The sequence below is a fragment of the Microtus oregoni genome, unplaced genomic scaffold (assembly GCF_018167655.1).
Source record: "Microtus oregoni isolate MIOR12 unplaced genomic scaffold, Mior012 000045F_ref0000178, whole genome shotgun sequence".
Classification (NCBI taxonomy): Eukaryota; Metazoa; Chordata; class Mammalia; order Rodentia; family Cricetidae; genus Microtus; species Microtus oregoni.
In genome coordinates this window covers 5,617,092-5,627,452 of record NW_024543219.1, presented here as the reverse complement: position 1 = coordinate 5,627,452, position 10,361 = coordinate 5,617,092, and the positions used below count along the sequence as shown (strand labels likewise).

The 10,361-nt window shown below is 36.8% G+C and overlaps 1 gene segment (V, D, J or C); it reads right to left on the bottom strand.

Annotated features, from left to right (window-relative positions):
• Positions 1–6,376: 6,376 nt before the first annotated feature.
• On the bottom strand, positions 6,377–7,047 carry LOC121434885. The segment is given in 2 exon segments: positions 6,377–6,819; positions 6,996–7,047. Coding segments are annotated over 2 exon segments (495 nt in total).
• Positions 7,048–10,361: the final 3,314 nt, after the last annotated feature.

The following is a 10,361-nucleotide window of genomic DNA, read 5'->3' as shown; positions in this document are numbered from 1 at the left end:
ATCTTGTTTTCACATCCATTCTGTTAGCCTGTGTCTTTTTATTAGGAATTGAGTCCATTGATATAGAAAGATATTAATTATCAATGATTGTTAATTACTGTTATATGAAATTATTTATTTACTTTGTTTTCTTGGGAGTAGTTAACCTTTTGTGGATTCAATTATATTTCTTGTAGCTTCTGTACAGGTGGATTTGTGGCTAGCTAACATTAAATTTGACTTTGTCATAAAATATCTTCTTTTCTCCATCTATGATGATTGAAAGTTTTGCTGGCTGTAGTATTCTGGGCTGGCATCTATGACCTCTTAGAGCCTACAAAACATCAGTCCAGGCCCTCTGTCTTTGACAATCTCCATTAAGATGTTGGGTGTAATTCTAGTAGCTCTCCCTTTATATGTTACTTGGCCTTTTTCTCTTGCAGCTTATAATATTCTTTTGTTGTCATTGTTGTTCTATGTGTATAGGATTTTTTATTATGTGAATAATAAAATTATATTTATTATTCTGGTCTAATTTTTCTTTTCTGGTCTAATCTGTTTGGTGTTCTGAAAGCTTCCTCCTGTACCTTTATAAGCATCTTATTTAGGTTTGGTATATTTTCTATGATTTTGCTGAAAATATATTTTGGGCCTTTGAGCTGGGAATCTTCCCCTTCTTCTATTTCTATTATTTTCAGGTTTGGTCTTCTCATGGTGCCACAGATTTCCTGTATGTTTTATATCATGAACTTTTAGATTGAATATTCTTTTTGACTGATGTATCAATTTCATCCATTTTATCTTCTAAGCATGAGAGTTTCTCTTCCATCTCTTGTATTATTATGGTGATGCTTGCTTCTGTAATTCTTGTTCACTTACCTACTGTCTTAGTTAGGGTTTCTATTGCTTTGAGGACACACCATACACATGACAACTATTATAAAGAAAAAAAACATTTAATTGGGGTGGCTCGATTTCAGCATCAGACGTTAAGTCCATTATCATGATGGTGGGGAGCATGGTGGCAAGAAGACAGACATGGTGCTGGCTGATACTTGGTCAAAGGTAACAGCAAGTAGATTGTCTCGCTGTATGTTGTTTGAGCATGTTTGAACCCTCAAAGCTTATCTCCACAGTGACACATTCCCTCTAATAGGAACATGCCAACAAAGCCACACCTTGTAGCAGTGCCACTCCCTTTGGGGGGCATTTTCTTTCACCACATTCCACTCTTTTGCTCTCAAAAACTTATAGCCATATCATAGTGCAAAAATTCATTCAATCCAACTTCAAAAGTCCCCATAGTCTCTAACAGTCTCAAACTTACTTAAAAGTTTAAAGTTCAAAATTTCCTCTGAGATTCATGCAATCTCGTAGCTGTAATCCTTTATAAAATAAAAATAAAAAACAAATAACGTACTTCTGATATATGGCACAAGATCTACATTACCATTGCAAACATAGGGAAGTGAGCATGGTGAGGAAATATTGGACAAAAACAATACTAAAAATCAGTTGGCCAAACTCCAAAATCTTTGACTGCAACACACTTATTTCTCTTGGATTGGTTTCCCTTCCTGCGAACAGTTGTCCCAGACAGGTATTCCAGGATCTGGCATCTCTAATGTCTTGAGGCCTCCAAGGAAATCTAGGCTTCAATTTCAAAGCTTCATGCAATGGCTTTTCTAAACTTCCATCCAGGAACACCTCTGACACATGCCTGGCCTCAATTGCTTTCCTTAATCTCATAGCAAACTCCATAGCCCTGTCTTTTCTCCTTAACTCTAGAACCATGTGGTCAATGGTTCAAAGCTTTGCTGCTTTCTGGATCTGGAACATGGTCCTCTCATTCACTTATGTCTTCACCAGTTTTTTTTTTCTTTCACTACCTTAAGCCTGACTGTCCTGAAACTAGCTCTGTGGACCAGGCTGTCCTCAACCTCAGAGATTTGCCAGCCTCTGTCTTTCTAGTACTGGGATTAAAGGCATGCAGCACCACACCCAACTCTAACCTTTCTTGAATTACTTTCCCCAAGTTGGAAATTTAGCTGGATGTTGTTTAAGGAGCAGCGGGCTGCGTTCCAGCCCAGCTCTTGCATGGCAAGCTTTATACCCTAAATAACAACACACAAATTGTATTCTTTTAAACACTGCTTGGCCCATTAATTTCAGCCTCTTATTGGCTAACTCTCACTTCTTGATTAACCCATTTTTATTAATCTGTGTAGCACCACGAGGTGGTAGCTTACCAGAAAGATCTTAACGTGTGTCTGACTCAGAGAGGAGAGTCATGGCAACTGCCTCACTCGGCTTCTTTCTCCCAGCATTCTGTTTTCTCCGCCTACTTAATTTTCTGTCCTATCAAAGGCCAAGGCAGTTTCTTTATTAATTAACCAATGAAAGCAACACATAGAAAACATCACCTACATCAGGATGCAATCTTGCTTTGAGGTCACCATCTCTTTATTCTATTTTTTAAAATCTGTTTATCTCCTTGAATACAGGACTTAGCTTGATTTCACTTTATGATACTACTATTTCCTCAAATATTTTTCTTGATAAGCTATTTCCGTTCCATTTTTAATTTTCATTTGTGTTACCACTAAGAACCACACAGCTAGGCTGATTTGCTATTTCCTCTGCTAGTGAATTAATTTAAATATTTCACTTTAACCTCAGACAGACTCTTGACAAAGGCAAAAATCAGCCACACTCTTTACTAAAATATCACAAGAAAGATCTCTAGGCAACATACTAAAATTCTTCTTTGAAATGTCTTGGGCCAGTCTTTGGCAGCTCAAATAACTCAGTGCCACTTTCTTCCATGTTGCTACTAATATGGTCTATTATCATGGCTTAAAGCATTCTACTGCTTTTCTAATCTATGTCCCATGCTCCATATTCCTTTAAACAAGGCTATGGTTGGGCTTAGCAGAGTAATACTTCAGTCTCTGGTACCAACTTCTGTCTTAGTTAGGGTTTCTGTTGCTGTGAAGAGACACCATTACCACAGCAGCTCATATAAAGAAAAAAACATTTCATTAAGGTGGCTTACTTACAGTTTCAGAGATTCAGTCCATTAACACCATGGTGAGGACATGATGTTGTGAAATCAGACATGGTGCTGGCTATTTTTTTTTTTCATAAGGCAACAGCTAGTAGACTCACTCAGTGTGACTTTAGTATGAACCTTCAGTGACAATTCTTTCCTCCAACAAGAATATACTTACAAATATACCACACCAACAAAGCCGCACTTCCTAAGAGTGCCATTCCCATTGTGGGCCATTTTCTCTCAAACCATCACATCTAGATTTTCTATTTTCATTATTCCCTTGACTTGCGCCTTCTTTATTGCTTCTTCTTTCATTTTTCAGGTCTTGAACATTTTTATTCATTGACTTTACCTCTTTACCTGTTTTTTGTGGTTTCCTGGATTTCTTTAAGAGATTTGTTAATTTCATCTTTAATAGCCTCTATTGTCTTCATGAGATTGGATTTAAGGTTATTTTCTTATGTTTCAGCTGGATTGGAACATCCAGGGTTTATAAAATAGGACAGATGCACTATGGTGGTGCCATAAACTCACCTGTGTTTGGGGTTATTATATGTTTACCTGTCAGTTTCTGAGTTTATCTTTGTTGGATGAATGCTTTTGCATCCTGGTTTCTTTTTTCTCTCTAGTTATTTGGTGGTTTCATTGATTTATATGTTTCAATGAAACTACCATATAACAGGGAAAGAAAGCACCAACTAGACATTTCCTACCAATAAGTGAAACATCTGGTGACAAAAATAGGTGTCATCTAACTGAGTTGTTGTCTAAAGGGGCCCCATGAATATATTCAGCAACTCAGTCAATTACCAAAGCTAATGGCTGCTCATCACAAATTGTGGTAAGGTACTATTGTTGTAGACAATACCTACATTGTATTTTCATTGAACATGTAGAAGTCATGCTGGTTCATAAATAGAACTTTTACCCCTATGAACTAGTGCTCATGGTTCAGGAAGATACTCTGAATGTTACTAGTGAAGAAATGTAAATACCAACCCAACTATACACACTTTAATCTACAATGGTAATTTTCATACATGATACACTGGTGTGATAATGGCCCAAGTGATTTTGGAGTAATTAAACATGCTCTGAATGGAATTAAGGCCCACTCCATAAGATGGAACCCATGTCTGTTACTGCTTCAGTGGCCTCTGAAACTGCATAGGCTATGTGCCTAAATGAAAATCAAATATTGTACTCCTAAACCTAGGTAGAAATATAATCACTTCTAATGATTTCTGCTCTACCCAACATCAATGTCTTGTTCAGCCATCATCAGGGAAGCATCAAGTTGTAGTATAATAGATCAAACATGCAAATCACATAACTGGAAAATATGAAGAGAATGATAGACCTTGGAACATCAAGTACTAAAGGGAATGTCTCCATCAAACTTCTCCACTCAGAGTTCAGGAAAATTTGCAGAAGATAAAACAGAAAGATTGTAAGATTCATTGGGGATAGAAGGCACTAAGGAAATGATGCCCTACATTCACAATAACACTGGCTTACATATGAACTCATAGAGGTGGTGGCGACACACAAAGGGCCTGTACACATCCAATACAGATGGGGACTCAGTGCTGAGAAGGGGAGATGGACACCATTCCCCAACCAAAGAGCTGTCTCCAGCTGAGAACTGCTCACAAGGAAAAACTTGGTTTTCTCCAACAGCATTTCACTGGTTATACAAACCACACTTAAGGGCAGGCCTCATACCCAGCAGTAGATGACCAACTCAAATAAACTCAATTATATTTTTGTGGGTATATTTTTGCCTTATAATCTGAGTCATTATTAAACAAATTTGTCACTTGCTTATCTGCTATGGTTTCGAATTTTGTTGTTTTAAATATTTTGTGTGTGTGTGTGCCTGTGCCTTTGCATATATATGAGCTTCTCATAGCTATAATATTTTACTGTTTTTTGTTTTTTCTATTCTGGCCTCTTTGTGTATTTACTTGCATATTTGTAAAAGGAAAGAAGGAAAGTATGGAGTTAGATATGGGCAGAAGTAATGACATGCCTATAAAGGTACAAGAAGCTTGTAGAACAAATAAATTAGACCATCAAAGAAAGTTCCCTTGACACATAATAATCAAAACACTAAAAACCCAGAACAAGAAAAGAATATTAAAAGTTGCAAAGGGGAAAGGCCAAGTAACATATAAAGGCAGACCTATGAGAATTATACCCTATCAACAATTCTTATTGTAAAAAAAGCTGTTACTTCTAATGTCACCATTTCTAGTCATGGGCATATAAATCTTATTAAAAATTAGGAATTGTTTATTATCTGGGTAGCTCAAATAATCTATATTTTAAACAAATGTAGTTGCAATGGGGATAGAGTTGAATGAATCACAAAAGTTGAAATTGGCTGCTACTTCCACATGAAAATAGTCATAAACAGACAATTCATGAATGACTAAGCATGGCTGCTTTCTGGTTCCTTATAGAGACTAATGGTAGTCCTGATGTTTTAACTGTAGATTATCATCTGCAAACCCTTGTGGAAACAACAGTTGTATGGATCATATTTAATTTTTGCATAATGAATTAGTCCCTTATTGTATAATCTTTAGGAAGTTTCCACTTTTTCTTTTGAAAGCAACGTTTCACCCTATGGTGGTGGCACACACTTTTTATCCCTGTACTTAGGAGGCAGAGACAAGACAATCTCTGTGAGTTCGAGATCAGCCTGGTTTACAAGAGTTAGTTCACGACAGGCTCCAACGGGGACAGAGAAACCTTGTCTTGAAAAAAAAAAAAGACAAAGAAAATGAAAACAAGCAAAGTTTCAAAGAGAACTTTTGTATTACATTTCTATATTACATTTCAGAAATGCAAATATTTTTATATAATTAATTGTTGCAAATATCATTGTGATAAATTGCAAATATATATCTCTAGTTTGTCTTTTTTTGGTTCTGATCATTTTATGTGAAATGTTTGTTTTATATTGTATAATTAAATGTATTATACTTTTAAAAATATGGAGACATAGATGTGATGTCTTAAATTAATAGTAAGATTGGTTTATCTTGTCTTTTTAAAACTTAATTTATTAGATCTTCAAATTTAATTCTTTTATCAACCTTATATAGAGTAAATTAGCTGGAAGTGTCTCATGCTCTCAAATACAGGATGGAAACAGTTACTCTAGGTTTCCAATTTTGAGAAATGATCCAAATGATTCTAAAATGTGCAAGAGAGGTTTTTATTTCATGATATTAGTGCAAGCATTTGAGAAAATAAAAGTCTGCATCTTAGTCAGGTGGGCTGATGTTTCTGAATAGTTAAGCTTCCTTAAGTGGGTGTCATGTCAATCTAAATTTAAGTTCTGGTATTTTTGTATTTCCTCACACCTTTTAATTGGTGGAGATCTGATAAAGCCACAGCTGTGAAAAGCCTCCTGCAGAGTCTCCTCATGTTAGCACTGTAGCTGCACACCCACCTGCAGTTTGCAGACAGGCTGCAGACTTGCAGGGAGCACTGTGCATAAGCAGCACAGAGGTAGGTGCCTGAGTCCTCCAGCTGGGCATCCCTGATGCGCAGGGTACTGTAGCGCTCCTTGGAGACAAATGTTGAATTTAACCTCCCATTTTCCTTTGTTCCAGGACTCAGGTAGAAAATTTTGATGATGCTGCCCCTGGAATTCTGCCGGAACCACTGCACATTTGTCATGGTTGTGGAAAAATTGCATAACAGAGTAGAACTTTTTCCCTCGTGGAGACTCAGGGCTGAAGGACTCTGCTCCACCTCAGCTCCTGTCACCCCTGCTTGGAAACAGAAAAGCAAATCAGAATCAATGAAGGGTTTTCACTCACACCTGTCAAATATCCCAGGAGACACCATGAGGATGACTGTACAGGGGCTTTGAGTTGGCTCATTCCCCCTCCACCACTGCCATCTCTAGAGAATCCCTAAAACAATTTATTGGAGCACAACTCACAGCAAATCTGCACACAGAGAATCCCCAGCAAAACTCCCAGCTTCCTCTCCATGGTCCCTGTCCAGTTTCCCGGGTGTCTTCTCTCCAGCTGTGAGGGTGTCAAGTCTTGAGCTTGTGCTTACACACTTGTGCTTACACACAGCAGATTCTCTCTGAAGCACTGAGCTTCCTCATTCATCTGAACAAGAAACCCCACCCACCTCCATCTCAAGAGTCTGCATGGTTATTGCTGCACAACTGTGGAGGACAATGATATAGAGCCCAGGACACCAGATTTCTAATGTAACCCTTATTATAAGAGAAATTTGCGGGTGGTGGTGAGGAGGGGAATTCGTAAGTGCCGAATATTGGCATGAAAACTAATGGCTCCAGTGGTTTAAGCAGAGCCTTGCAGAATTCTAGTAAGACTTTTTGGATCTTCATTTTGTAAAACAATTTCATGCATTGTATTCTCATCATGTCTCCCAATGGCCAACTCCTCCTAGATCTTTCCTGTCTCCTCATCCACCCAAAGACATGCCCTTTCTCTTCCCCCCCCCTTTTTTTAGAAAGAAAATAGACAGTCAAATAAGCAACCAGAATTAAAAAATAATAACAAAGAATAAACATATACACAAAACCCATAAAAGAAAAAACAGGTAAGCATTAAAAAATAGACAAAAGTTCTGTAAGACCAATACATGAATAAATAAATAAAACACAACAAAGTAGTATGATACAAAAACATCATTGGGGTCGTTCTGTGTGGCCATCTACTGCTAGGCATGGGACCACACTTCAGTGTATTGAATGTACCCAGTGAGAAACTGCTGGCACCTTAAATCACACAGGGGGACAAATGGGCATCTAATGCACTACAAGGAATAAAAAGAATTTCTTGAAATTATCAGATCATCATGTGCATAGAAAACGTTCCAAAACACAGTTTAATTGGTTTTAAGAAAAATGAGGCATGCCCACTTTTTCACCATGATTTATTTTCCATCTCTTGCCTTCTGCCCAGATCTTTCCAGCAGTTATGCAACAAAAATCACCTGATTCTGACCAGGCTGTGAATTCATGCTCAAGTTCAGTGAGACCCCTGTTCTTTTACATTTAAAGGAGGATATGATAGAGATATGAATAATTTGCATTGTTATGGATCTTGGTTTATTGATACAAACTTAAGGTCAATTTTGTTATATGCTCTTGATTGAGGTATTGTGATTGTGTAGTTCATATAAAAATATAATTTATAATTAAGAAATACAGGTTAATAGATAATCATCTATAATAGTCAAGTTTGTAGTCATGTTAGTTAGATTTTCTAGATGTATAGAGATATATTTCATTTAGTTAAGCATTCTTCAAATCTTTTAGAGTCCTTCAGAATATGGCATTTAAAATTGTTTAATAACTTAGGACTTTTCATGACAATGAGACACATCTGCTTTTGGCAGCACCAAGCTACTTCAAGAGGATGATGGGAATTGAAGAGATTCTTTATGAAGTTGGTTAGCCATTTGGGCAAGAAACTGTTCTTGCCTGGTCTGTTGCATAAACTGCACATGAAGAACCCACAGAGAGATGATTGCTAAACTTGCCTAAAGGTGAGATGATCCCGTGGGGTTCCTACTTCATGAAAGAGTCTGCCGGACATTCTGTAGGATACAGAAGAAAATGACTGGCAAACTGCCAATATAGGCGGACCTGTCTTTGAAATTTCCTGCTTCATGGTTCATGGAAAAATCTGGTGGATACTATGGGCCTGTCGGCTAAAGATGGATGTCCCAACGGTACAGAAGAACTTTGGATAACTGTCTAGGCAGCGAGATGTGTCTCATTTTCATGATAACTCCTAAATTATTAAAACATTTTAAATGCCATATTCTGAAGGTCTCTGAAAGATTTGAAGAATACCTATCAAACTGAATTATATCTCTATATATCTAGAAAATCTGACTAACATGACTATAAGCTTGACTATTATAGATGATTACTTATTAACTTATATTTCTTAATTATATATTACATTTTTAAATGAGCTACACAATACCTTAAACAAGATCAAAAATGCATATACATATAACAAAATTGACCTTAAATTTGTATCAATAAACCAAGATCTATACACTATCAGTTTTTCATACCTTTTATTTACCAGATTTTTTTATTAAATATTTATTCCTTTTCTTTATAGCTTAGGGGATAGATAGATAGATAGATAATTAGGGAAATAGATATGTATATATTATGTATGATATAAATGGTATTTGGATAATTTCTAATTTTTTGAATATAGGAACAATTTTAAAAATGAAATTAAAAAATAAAAGCAGTGGATATGTTTTCTCTTGAATGTCCAACCTCATAATATCCAGTGAGATTCTATTTTGCTTCCATCTTTTCAGAGATTTGTTTTTAAAATAGACTGATAAACATGTAAGATCCAGTGAACCAGCACTAGATATCTATGTAACGATTGAGATCTAAAGGTTTGTTCAACTCCACGCCATCACTCCTATTCCTTGCTTTAACAGTTGATTGTCTTATGTCTCTTCTGGGATCCTCAAGCATCTAGGTGCCTTAAGAAAACATAATTTCTAGAAACTCTGCAGTGCCCCCTAGTGGAAGTACACCACCAACAAATGTGACTTCAAACCACATCCACAATTTTTTAATTATTTTATTTTATTTTATATTACTTTATAAATATTATCAATCAAAATTCCCACTTCCTCCACTCCTCCCACTTCCCTCCCTTTCCCTCACCTCCTCCACTACCCCCTCCAGTCCTAAGAGAAGGCAAGGCACCCCGCCCTGTGGGAAGTCCAAGGACCTCCCCTCTATATCCAGGGCTAGGAAGGTGCGCATCCAAAGAGAATAGGATCCCAAAAAATCAATATATGCAATAGAGACAAATCCCAGTGTCATTATCATTGGCCCCTTAGTCTGCCCCAATTGTCAACCACATTCAGAGAATCCAGTTTGATCCCATGCTATTCTTACTAAACCAACCCTTTTCACTCCATCCCTTCCTGGTGAAGAAAATGCAGCTGGTCGAAAACATGGCTGTCTAGATGGAATTCTCAGAAGAAATAAAAACGGCCAAAATATTCTCAATATTGTTCATCATTGTTAGCAATTAGGGAATGCAAAAAAGATAAAATAACTCTGAGATTTCTTCTCAACCCAGTCAGATTATATAGATCCAAAAAACCCACAATAAACAGCTGATAACAAATGCCGGGGAAGTTGTGTTGGGAATAGGAACCCACATTCATTCTCAGAAGAATTCATATTGGTGCAGTTACTTTGGAACCAGGTGTGGAGAATATTCTAAATACTTAAGACATGTCTCTTAAATTTTCAAGCTATGCCACTTCT